The sequence below is a fragment of the Mobula birostris genome, chromosome 22, assembly GCF_030028105.1.
Source record: "Mobula birostris isolate sMobBir1 chromosome 22, sMobBir1.hap1, whole genome shotgun sequence".
NCBI classification, from domain to species: Eukaryota; Metazoa; Chordata; class Chondrichthyes; order Myliobatiformes; family Myliobatidae; genus Mobula; species Mobula birostris.
In genome coordinates, this window is record NC_092391.1 from 53026754 (window position 1) to 53039493 (window position 12740).

The following is a 12740-nucleotide window of genomic DNA, read 5'->3' on the forward strand; positions in this document are numbered from 1 at the left end:
CATTATAGTTCCATTTACAAGGTTAAGCTCTAAGCCCATCTCTGCCTTATCTGTTATACTCATCACATTACACTTCAGACTGTCTGTTCTGCCGTATTCAGTAATCTGGCCTTGCTTACTATTGTTATCAGCATTCCTGTACTGAATGTCTACCTTGGTCAATACCTGCTGACCTACTCTTCTGGTTTCCATATGTTTGGAGCAGATTCAGTGGGCCAAATGGTCTAATTCTGCTGCTAGGACTTATGGTCTATGTCTGCTACACTGAACTGTCCTGTGTTCTACTAGCAAATAAGGATATTGTTAATCTTGTACAGGTTCCACCTATTTTGGAAGGGAGCTTGATTATCCAGATATTTGAACCCATTCTTGTCTATATTATCTTGAAGTTCCTTTGGATCCTCAAAGCGTTATTGTGCCAAGATCCATGGCATCTTAGAAATATTGCATAATGAAAACAAAAAATACTGTAAATGCTCAGAAGATCAGACAACATCTTTGGAAAGAAATACAGTGGAATCCAGTTAGTTGGGTCCATTGAGGCAGCCTCTTAAAGAGCGAAAACTAATTACGATAATCACTGGGATTTCCTCCTTTTATTTATGATGCTATGCCACTTAATTGGGACAGGAGACTGTTGCTGAACAGTTACTAACTAGAGTCAGTTGTGTGCAATTTTTAAATAGCATTAGTCGCTTGTGTTTGTGTTCAAAAACATGGTTTTGTTTTGTTACTGATAGTTAGTGAGAAATAAGCAGTAAGACAATTCAGAACAGTTTTGCTCACTGCAATTTCAAGCATTCAGGTTTGGAGATGCTAGAAGTGGCTGGGAGTGAAAATGAAATCATTTCACTACTTCAAGTTAGGAACTACGAAGTATTTGAAGGTATTGACAATCATCTGGAATGTTACGATGAAAGTGAAGATTTGGAGGATATAATTGTCGAAAGCATTCCGTAAAGGAAATCTATTATCTGCACTGATGTTGTTCCTTTGCAGTCAATCAAAAGAACATGGCAGTGTACACTGGATGAATTCCTGTATTCGATAATTATTAGGAACTAATACACAGTTTTATAGTACTGTAGTATTGATGGTGTTCTAATTTGTTCTGTTTTTCATTTAAATACATAATTCGGGACTCACTAAATGGGAATTTGAATTTTTTGCTTTTAAGTATTTCTATGAAACTTTAGCTAATTGGGACAGCTGCTTAATTGTGCCAAAATGTACTGGTCCGAGTGTGTCCCAATTAACCAGAATCCACTGTAGTTAACATTGTTGGCTTTCTGTTTATTTTCTGATCCTTGGGGTTCTTCCAGGAGTCGAGAATGAAGGGGAGTCTTAATTCCTAACAATCGTTTATTTTAAAGTACATACGCACATACAAATACGAATCAAATTAAATAAAGAGTATGGGGTCTGTTGTCTAGAAAGAAATGGTGAGCTTTAGGCCCTCCTGATCAGGGTTGGGAGTTTATAGGGACTGGACATCCATCGTGAAAGTGAGACGATTGGGGCTAGAGAACTTGAAGTCATTGAAAAGATCCAGAGCACGTGATGTGTCACAGACGTAGGTAGGAAGGGTCTGAACCAGGGTCGACAAAACAATGAAGTGGGAGGTAGAAACAGGGGGTGCAGGGTAAACCTTTAATGATGTGTACACCCGTTCCTCCCAACTCTCTGCTCCCACCCCACTTATAGAACAGTGTACTGAGGTTCTGCAAAGTGAGTTCAGGGAGTTAAGTGCTAAGTTAAAAGGCAGAACTTCCAGGGTTGTGATCTCAGGATGGCTTCCCATGTCACATGCTAGTGAGGCCAGAAATAGGAAGATCATACAGTTTAATATGTGGCTAAGCAGATGGTGCAGGAGGGAGGGATTCAGATTTTTGGATCATTGTGTTTTTTCCCAGGGAAGGTGGGACATGTACAAACAGGACAGTTTGCACCTGAACTTGAGGGGGACCAATACATTTGCAGCAAGGTTTGCTAGTGCTGCTCTGGGGGTGGGTGTTTAAACTAGAGTTGCAGGGGCATAGAAACCAGAATGCCTGAGCAAAAAGGACCCAAGAAACCAGGCCAGCATGGACTAGATGAGGTGAGGGGCCTGTTTCTGTGCTGCAGTGCTCTAAGACACTATACATCTTCATGATAATTCTAAGCACTGAAAAAGAAACTTGGTCACTTTTTGACTTCCTCTTCTTCGTTGTACATCATCTTAGTGTAGTTATGTCATTGTTAGTGCATCCATGTTTTGAAATCCTTGTCAAATCCTATTGTAGAAGTATAATGGTAGTTTTAATAGGCTGACAGAATTATCTAGGCAGTCAGTCATTATTAGTTAATACAGTTCTTACTGGCATCACCCAATCCTGAAAACAAAACTATTAAGAAAAAACTATCTGGCTGAGGACATGTTAGTGTAATGATAAGACCATATGACATTGGAGCAGAATTGGGCCTTTTGGCCCATAGGTTCTGCTCTGCCATTCTATCATGGCTGACTTATTATCTCTGTCAACCCCATTCTCCTGCCTTATCCTCGTAATCTTTGACGCCCTGACTAATCAAGAACCTATCAACCTCCACTTTACTTATATCCAATGACTTGTCCACCAGAGTTGTTTGTGGTAATAAACTGCAGAGATTCACCATCCTCTGGTGAAAGAAATTCCTTTATCTCTGCTGTAAATGGACATCCCTCTATTCTGAGGCTGTGCACTGTGGCCTAAACACTCCACAACAATTCCCACTAGTTTTATTGTATGTGCCACAGTTAAGACAGAAAAGAAATTAAAGTCAGTAATAAGGATTAAAAGCTTAGTTGGAATCACAAAGGGGTGAAGTTTGTGCAGTGTACTCTAGAACTTGATTTAGCAAGCAGATAATGAATGCTGATATTTTGAAGAACTTTGAAGGAGTTTAGGAAATGAGACCGTGGCAGGATTTAAGTATTTGTGAATTTAAAAATGGAAAGTTACAGTTCAGTGTTTGGAAAAGGGAGAATGTATGAGGGGGCCATGAATACGAACGGCTCTTGGATGACGGGAAGGAGTTTTGAGCCTGCAAATCTGTATCTCTTTGAAACATTGTCATTTTACCATTGTCCCATTCGTTTTGGTGACATCTAGGTACAATAACAAGACTTACCGAATTGATGACATTGATTGGGTTCAGAGTCCTCGGAGCACATTTAAAAAAGCAGATGGAACTCAAATCAGCTACATTGATTACTACAAAGAGGTGACATTTTATTGAATTAAATGATCAATGAAAATGAAGTTTCAAGTTATTTTTAAGGGGATATTGCAGGGGGAAATGAATTATTTGCATTTTACAGCAATATAGCCTGGAGATCGTTGATGTGGATCAGCCAGTGCTTGTTAGTCAGCCCAGGAGACAGGGACCTCAGGGTGCCAGTGTGGGACTCATCTGCCTCATTCCAGAGTTGTGCTATCTTACAGGTAATTTGAATTTTTAAAACTGCATTAATTGGAGCACCGTGTAATAATTGTGCATCGTGCAAGTTTAAAAATCTTTAAATTAGCTATTACTTGATGTACAGTATGTATGCAAAGTTCGTGCCTGATCAGTGATCATATATCCAACTTTATTGTGCTGATTTGCAGTTACATGATCCTTTGTTGAAGGAATCTGCTTCCTAGAGTTGTTCATTGAAATTTCAACCTGTACTGAAGTTCTGGCATGATTTAGGGAGTTACAGTATTAGCTACTCTGTTAACTTGTAACAATGTTTGTTCTGCTGTGTGTGGCTAATTTGTAATACCTTCATTTAAAAATATTTCCTTTCAGGAATGCCCCTATCTTGATATTTGGGTTCATACCCTGTACTGTTATAAGACCATAAGATATAGGAGCAGAATTAGGTCATTTGGCCAACCTACTGTGCACCACCATTTCATCATGGCTGATCCAGTTCCATCTCAATCCTGAATATACATCCTGAAATTTTTTTTCATTGCAAACATCCAAGAAAACAGAGAATTGCCCCAAAGAATGAATGACAGTTAAACATGACAGTCCCAAAGCCCCCATAGCTCCCCCTCCCACGCACAAGCAGCATCAAGGCAATGACCCCTCCCCTCCCCCACCAGCAAAAAAAAGCATTAGCGTCCTCCACCAAGCACTGAAGCATGCAGCAAAGCATCAATAAAGACACAGATTTGCAGTACCCCAAAAACTACTTGTTCACCCGGTAATTCAACATACCACTGTGTGTGTGCATGTATGTATGTGTGTGTGTGTGTGTGTGTGTGTGTCCATCTGTCCTCCGTCCCTCCCCCCCCCCCCCCAACTTTCTTCATTTCAAGCCACTCCTTGGTTGCTCTGGCAGTGTGCTTTGGATAGTTGTCCTGCTGAAAGAAGAACTTCTTGCCCAGTTTAAGCTTTATGATGGAGGCTAGCAGGTTTTTTTTCAGTCTCTCTACATTTAATAGCGTTCATCTTCTCATCATTCCTAACCAGATTTCCAGTCCCTGCTGCTGAAAAGCATTCCCATGGCATGATGCTACCTCCACTATACTTCATAGTAGGAATGGTGTTATCTGTACAGTATTCGATTTACGCTACACTATCTGCTTAGTGTTGAGGCCAAAATGTTCCACTTTATTCTTATCTGACCATAAGACCTTCCTCCACATCTTTACAGTATCTTCTAAGTGATGCTTTGGAAAGTCTTTACGGGCACGGATATGCTTTTTTGTTAACCAGGGCTTCTTACTTGACACTCTGCTATAAATACCCATTTTGTGCAAGGCCTTAGAGATTGCGGAGCCATGAGCTTCATCTCCAGTTACAGCCACTGACTTCTGTAGCTCACTCAGAGTAACTGTTGGTGTCACAGTGCCCTTCTCCAGTGATTAAGTTTAGAGGGGTGGCCTGACCTAGGCAGTGTGGCAGTGGTTTCATATTTTTTCCATTTTTTCGCAGTGGACTGCACTGAGCTCGAGGTATATTCAATGCCTTTGAGATGATCTTATACCCTTCCCCAAATTTGTGCTTGTCTATAATCAATTTCCCTGACTTGACTTGAACACTCTTTTGCCTTCATTTTGGTTTTGTCTGTTGAAATTCGACCTTACTGTTGGACCTTTCAGAGAGAGGGGATATTTATTATGAATTCATTGAAAACAGGTGATCCTCCAATTTTCTACATCAACAAATTGTTTGAGTAGGTAAGGTAATATATAGGGTTCCACCTGTGGAAAGTGTAATAATTGCAAAGGGCTTAGTTTATGGCCTGTTATGTTGCTGGTGTTTAGGGCAATAATGAAGGTCCTTCATCTCTGGTGGTGTTGAGGGCTTCTTTCATTGCGTCAGTAGCTTCCTCTTGGTTTTCACTACTGTCCATCATGCAAGTCCTGGTTGGAGACTCAGGAATACTGTCACACACAGATGTAGAATGATTCTTCATTACTGTTTCCGTAACAATTTTGTTTTACCAGTCAAGGTTGTTAGCCCTGAGCTGAAATCCTGAACTTGAAGGACTGGTGGACAACTCTTAGTCTGTCCTTTGACCTGTTTGGCATGGGTGATCCCACCAAGAGCCAAAGCATAAAGTAATGGCTCCACCCAAACTAGCTCTCTGGGTCATTGAGGCAGGAAAGCCTTCAAACCACGACAAGGTTGTGGTCCTCTTGGAGGAATTACAAAGAGGATGAATACTTTTTCAGTCTCAAAATTTTAGTTTTTAATTTTTAGTAAATGATTGACAGGTTTTAGAATTTTTATTTTGATTTGGCACAATCTACAATGTTTGTAGATGAGCTAAAAAATCTTACTTCAATATTTTAAATTAGAAAATGAAACAGCAAAATGTGAAAACGGTTGTGCGGGCTGAATATTTCTTCCAAGAAACTGTAACTATCAGGTTGTGAATATCACAATTGGGAAAATAAGTGCAATCACCTCTCCCTAACCTTGAGTCATTTCATGCCACTTCCTCACAGGTGAGTGCAATTAAAAATGTGTTGATAACTCAAGATTCTGCAGATGCTAGAAAGGTGACCCTCCTGATGAAGGCTCTTGGCCCGGAACGTTCCTCTCCATAGATGCTGCAGTTCCTCCAGCATTTTGTGTGTATTGCTCTAGATATGTGTTGACCTTGCTAGTGATGCCTAGATCACAGAATATCGGGGGCGAGGGGGAATCCATCAAGTTACCAGATGCTTAACTAGGCCAGTTAACTTGCCACAGAAATGGCTCATAGAATGGCTACGCTATAATCAGTGCCTAAGTTTCACGGTGTCACGCCAACCTTTCCAGTTTAAGATAGCCTGACTGAAGTTGTGCAACAGCTTACAGCTTAGTTCAAAAGACAAGAAATACAATTAAAAGCATCATTAATAACTTTTTTATGACTTAAGTTGTGGTGAACTATCACTGTAAACAATGAAGAGGCGAGTGGAGGCAAAGCTGATTTGAGGATGAGCTGTGCTGGTGCATTGCAATGTCGTAGAGCAACGTGTTTGAGGCCAATTTCAGATGATGTATCTGTTGGAGATGGATTTGGAGTGAGTGATTTGAAGAGGAGCCGAGGTGGAGAAGTTTTGGTGCTCATCAATGTAAACCAGGTGCAAAGTGCTGAACCGATTTGGAGAGGTTAAGTATGGCTTCGGGCAGGGTGGTGTGGTATAGGCCCAAAGCATGTTGCTGCACCAGAGCCCAGCAGGCCACGACCCGATATTTGGATGATTTAAATGCCAGCCCAGACTGGAAAGGCAGAGTGTCGGGACCAGAAGAGAGGGTCGTGCTGATTTTACTCGCTCTCCCACACTGTTCTATTCTATGCTCAGGGCATTGAGGCTGTGAGACTGCAATATGCTTTGTGACGATTTGTCCCACTAATATGATGAATTGAGTCTGAGGCTTTGGGCCAACTCAGGCTGCTCCGGGGAATTAGGTCTATGGACTCAATTTGGTTTGGAATGCTGTTGCTCGCCTGTAGTGTTTGGCTGATTTGTGCTTTTTTCCCTCTCTTTCTCTGTGCTTTGGGTATTGGTCTTTTTTTAATTGAGTTCTTTCACGTTTCTTTTGTGGCTGACTATATAAGCAGATAAATCTCAAGGTTGTATAATTTATATATACATTGATAATAAATGTATACATACTTTGACTGAATTTTTGAACTATGTGAATGTAATGGGAGTATTTGTCATTCACCTAGAACTAGGTTTCAGTTGGGATTTAAAAACAGCTTGTAGTTTCAGTGAAACCTATACAACACATGTCTCATGATGTCTGCTTTCTTACAAAATAGAATCTAAGAATGTTTCAGTAAAAAAAAGTGGAACTGATTTCATCCTATGCTTTTGTTGCTTGAACTTGTAATAGTAGAAGTTTTGATTTTATCTTTTGTTGGCCAAACTGAAAAATTTGTTTAATAATTTCCAGGTTTGACAGATAAAATGCGTTCAGATTTCAACATTATGAGAGACCTGTCAGCACATACAAGATTAACACCAGAACTGAGAGAGCAGGAATTGTGGCGTTTCCTGGATCAAATCCAAAAGTATGTTCAGAATATCCTTGTCTTTCAGAAGTTTTGAAGTTTCTAGATTCTGTGGTAAATAATTTTGGAATTTTCAGAAAAATGGTTAATTTCATTGCTTAAATTTTCTTCTGTGCTTCAATGTCATTGAGCCTGGTGGGTGAGGACTCAATTTAAAATTGAAAAGGGTTGTGCCGCCCTGCTTAGACTTCCATTTTCCTCTTGCTGTTCAGACTAGTGCTGGGATTGGATTGGATTGGAATGGAAGCGCAGCTCAGCTCGCTGTACTTGGACGTTGTGTGAAGAATTCTTGATGTTTGGAAACTTTTAACTTGATCTGTTTACTTACACAACGGTAGGATGCTGAGGAGTTTGTTAGAACAAAAGAATCTGGAAATACAAATATATAATTCATTGAATGTGGCATCACAGGTAGATAGGATTGTAAAGTAAGCTTTTGGCACATTAGCCTTCATAAGTCAAAATATTGAGCACAAGAGATGGGATGTTATGTTGAAGTTGTACAAGATGTTGGTGAGGCCAAATTTGGAGTATTGTGTGCAGTTTTGGATGCCTACCTACAGGAAAGATGTAAATAAGATTGAAAGAGTGCAAAGAAAATTTACAAGGATGTTGCCAGGTCTGGAGGACCTGAGTTATAAGAAAAGATTGAATATTCTTTAATCCTTGAAACATAGAAGATTGAGAGGAGATTTGATAGAGGTCTGCAAGATTATGGGGGGTATAGATTGGGTAAACACAAGCAGACTTTTTCCACTGTGGTTGGGTGGGGTCTACAACCAGAGGTCAAGGGTTAAGGGTGAAAGGTGAAAAATTTTAAGGGGAATACGAGAGGAGACTTCTTCACTCAATGGGTGGTAAGAATGTGGAACGAGCTGCTAGCACAAGTGGTGGATGCGATCTTGATTTTGGCGTTTAAGAGAAATTTGGATAGGTACATGGATGGTAGGGGTATGGAGGGCTGTGGTGCCAGTGGGAGTAGGCAGTTTAAATGGTTCAGCATGGACTAGATTGGCTGAAGGGTCTGTTTCTGTGATGTACTTTTCTATGACTCTGATTCTATATCTCTGTAATGTAGAACTAAGCAAATGTAAGAAATGAAGTTAGACAATTAAGGTTGTGCTTTAAAGTTTTTAACTGTATTTTCATTTTCAAACACAAACAGGGATGATAATGTACAGAAAGAGCTAGCAGTTTGGGGTTTCCAGTTCGATTTGAAACTGCATTCCCTGTCTGGCCGAGTTTTGCCTTCAGAGAAGATTCAGCAAGGTGGAAAAATGGTAATGTGGAAATGTACAATGGGGTATCAATTCCTTTGTCCTTCTTAAGCGTTTGAAATCTTTTGCTGAAGGATACTATAGAACTGCTCATGAATATTTAACAAAACTGGAAAGCAGTATTTAAATCAAGTGCAAACAAGGAGTTTTATTGCCAATTAAACTCCCAGTCTGTGGTCTATGGACCCCTTTATTGTATTGGTCCATGACATAAAAGATTTTGGGAACTCCTGGTCTAAAGAAAAATGTTGGAGTTAGCCAGTGGTTGAATATAGTGTCAATATATTATTTTCAGGTAATCTGTGTAGGAATGGTTTGTTGGCAGGAAAGTAGCAGATGCTCAGAATGACGTTATGTTAGCATTGCTATAAAATTAGAAACTAGGCTAAATACTCCAAGCCAGTTCTGTAATACAGTCACGCCAAGGTTCAGCCATACACATTTTCACCACCACACCCACGCCTTCCCCTCCCCTTGACCTTGTCGTCCTGTAACTGTAACAATTTATTCTGCATTCTGTTAATTGCTTTCCTTTGTACTACTTCACTGCACTGTTGTAATGACTTGATCTGTATGGATGGTATACAGACTGAAATGCCTGTTATGCTGCTAGCGTTTAGGGCAGCAGTGAAGGTCCTCCATCTCTGGCGGTGTTCAGGTTTTCCTTCATCGTGTCAGCTTCCCCTTGGTTTTCCCTACTAATCATTCATGTAAGTGTCGGGTGAAGACTCAGGAATACCTTTACATTCAGATGGAGAAGGATTCTCTATTGCTGTTTCCATAACAATTTTGTTTTACCAGTCAAGGTTGTTAGCCCTTTGTTGACCCCCTGAACCTGGAGGACAATATGGATGGTAAGCAAGATGAGTTTTTCACTGTACCTTATTTCATGTGACAATAATAAAATTCAAGGTAAATTTATTATCAAAGTACACATGTGTCACCATATGCAATCCTGGGATTTGTTTTCCTGTAGGGGTTAATCAGTAGAATAGTAACTATAGTAAGATCAATGAAAGATCAACCAGAGTACAGAAGACAAACTGTGCAAATGCAAATATAAATAAATAGCAATAAATAATGAGTGTACGTGATAATAAGATACGGAGTCCTTAAAGTGAGTTCATTGGTTGTGGGAATATCTTAATGAATTGGCAAGTGAGTGTAGTTATCCTTTTTTGTTCAAGAGCCTGATGGTTGTGGGGTAGTAACTGTTCTTGAACCTAATGGTGCAAATAGAGCTTTAACTAGCAGTCAATCCGGACATTAGAAGTTTGGAGAGGCGGGGACTTCAATCAGGTCCACTGCCCAAGGATAAAAGGCAGGAGCGGGTTGCGCAGTGTAATAGTACTTTGACCAGCAGCCAATCTGGACATTGGAAGTTGGAGAGGAAGGGACTTCAATCAGGTCCACTGCCTGAGGATAAAAGGCAGGAGTGGGTTGTGGCAGATTGATTAGTAAGAGCAAATTAAAGGGAGGCAGGGGCAGGCCTAGCAGCCTTCGTCGGAGTGGACATAGAGTGGTGATCTTAAGGCTTTAGCTCTTCGAAACTTCAGTGAAGAGAGGCTTCACTCAGAGAAAGCACAGGAAAGAAAAGCTCAAGTTTTTCCATCTCTTCTTTGTATCTGCTAAACTAGGACAGTAGGGGTGGCAGGCAGGATATTGAAATGTTCCTCTTGCAAGATGTGGGAAGGTAGGGAGACATTCAGGGTCTCTGACGAGTACAACTATGAGAAGTGCATCCAGCTTCAGCTTTGAACAAACCGTGTTAAGGAGTTGGAGCTGGAACTAGATGAACTCTGGATCATTCTGGAGGTTGAAGGGGTTGTAGAGAGTAGTTACACCCAAGGTCCAGGGCACTGGGTGACAGTCAGGGAGGGGAAAGAGATTAAGTAGCCAGTGCAGAGTACCCCTGTGGCCATCCCTCTCAACAGGTACGTCACTTTTGATACTGTCGGGGGTGACCTGAAAGAGGAAAGTCACAGTGGTCAGGTTGCTGGTACTGAGTCTGCCTCTGTGACTCAGAAGGGAAAGGGGGATTCATTAGTCAGGGTAATGGACAGGAGGTTCTATGTTGAGACTGAGATTCCTGGATAGTATGTTGCATCATGGGTGCCAGGGCCTGGGATAACTCGGATTGAGTCCTCAGCATTCTTAAGTGAGAGGGTGAACAGCCAGAGGTTGTGGTTCATGGACCAATGACATGGGTAGGAGTTCAGGGAGTTAGGTGCTAAGTTAAAGGGCATGTGGGCAAGTGGTTAAGGCATTGGACTAACGACCTGAAGGTCGTGAGTTCGAGCCCCACTCGAGGCAACGTGTTGTGTCTTGAGCAAGGCACTTAATCATACATTGCTCTGCGATGACACTGGTGCCAAGCTGTATGGGTCCTAATGCCCTTCCCTTGGACAACATTGGTGTCGTGGAGAGGGGAGACTTGCAGCACGGGCAACTGCTGGTCTTCCATACAACCTTGCCCAGGCCTGCGCCCTGGAGAGTGAAGACTTTTCAGGCGCAGATCCATGGTCTTGCAAGACTAACAGATGCCTTTACTAAAGGGCAGGACCTCCAGGGTTGGGATCTCAGGATTGCTGCCCATGCCACTTGCTAGTGAAGGCAGAACTAGGAAGATTATACAGTTTCATACATGGCTAGGTAGTTGATGTAGGAGGGAGGGCATAAGATTTTTGAATCATTGGGCTCTTTTCCAGGGAAGGTGGGACTTGTACAGAAGGGATGGTTTGCACCTGAGCTGGAAGGGGACTAATAAGATATAGGAGCAGAGCTGTGATTCCATCATGGCTGATCCCGGATCCCACTCAAACTTGCACACCTGCCTTCTCACCATATCCTTTGAAGCTCTGACCAATCAGGAGCTACTACTGATTGACTACAATCTGTCAACTACTGTCTTAAATATACCCACGGCATTGGACTGCACCGTAGTCTATGGCAGAGCATTCCACAGATTCACTACTCTCTGGCTAAAAATATTCCTCCTTACCTCTGTTCTAAGAGGTCGCCTCTCCATTTTGAGGCTGTGTCCTCTAGTTCTGGATACCTCCAGCATAGGAAACATCCTCTCCACATCCACCTATCTAGTCCTTTCAACATTTAGTAGGTTTCAATGAGATCCCTCCCCATTCTTCTAAATTTCAGTGAGTACAGGCCTAAAACTGCGAAAGGCTCCTCATATGTTAACCCCTTCATTCCCAAAATCATCCTCGTGAACCTCCTCTGGACTCTCTGCAATGACAGCACATCCTTTCTGAAATTATAGGGCCCAAGATAGTTGATACTACTCCCAAGTGTGGCCTGACTAGTGTCTTATTAAAGGCTCAGTGTTATCTCCTTGCTTTTATATTCTATTCCCTTCAGTAAATGCCAACATTGCATTTGCCTTCTTTACCACAGACTCAACCTGTGAATTAGCTTTCTGGGAGCCTTGCACAAGGTCTCCTTCTGCACCTCTGAAGTTTGAACCTTCTCCCCATTTAAATAATAGTCCACACTATTGTTCCTTTTACCAAAACTACAGGGAGTTGAGAAGCAGGACCTCAAAGTGAGTAATCTTGGGATTACTGCCTGTGCCACACAACATTGAGTATAGGAATAGAGTGAGGTGGAGGATACATGCATAGCTAAGGGATTGGAACATGGGGCAGGGATTCAGATCTCTGGATCATTAGGACCTCTTTTGGGGCAGGCGTGACCTGTACAAAATGGATGGGTTGCATTTGAATCCAATGGGGACCAATATCCTGGCAGGGAGGTTTGCTAAGGCTATTGGGGAGAGTTTAAACTAGAATTGCTGGGGAGGTGGGAATTGAACTGAAGAGACGGAGGAAGGGTGGTTGGCTGACATAGAGAAAGCTTGGAGACAGTGTGAGAGGGAGGATAGGCAGGTGTTGGAGAAGGGATACGCTCAGACAAAT

At 41.7% G+C, this 12740-nt stretch overlaps 1 protein-coding gene across 1 annotated transcript in view; it reads left to right on the forward strand.

The window, feature by feature from the left end:
- Nucleotides 1-12740, forward strand: part of piwil1 (piwi-like RNA-mediated gene silencing 1) — a 100001-nt gene that overhangs the window by 43664 nt on the left and 43597 nt on the right. Inside the window, exons 9-12 of the mRNA XM_072239976.1 lie at nucleotides 3132-3243; nucleotides 3341-3464; nucleotides 7414-7531; nucleotides 8697-8811. Of these exons, the coding sequence (XP_072096077.1) occupies nucleotides 3132-3243; nucleotides 3341-3464; nucleotides 7414-7531; nucleotides 8697-8811 (469 nt within the window). The remainder of the gene's footprint in view (nucleotides 1-3131; nucleotides 3244-3340; nucleotides 3465-7413; nucleotides 7532-8696; nucleotides 8812-12740) is intronic.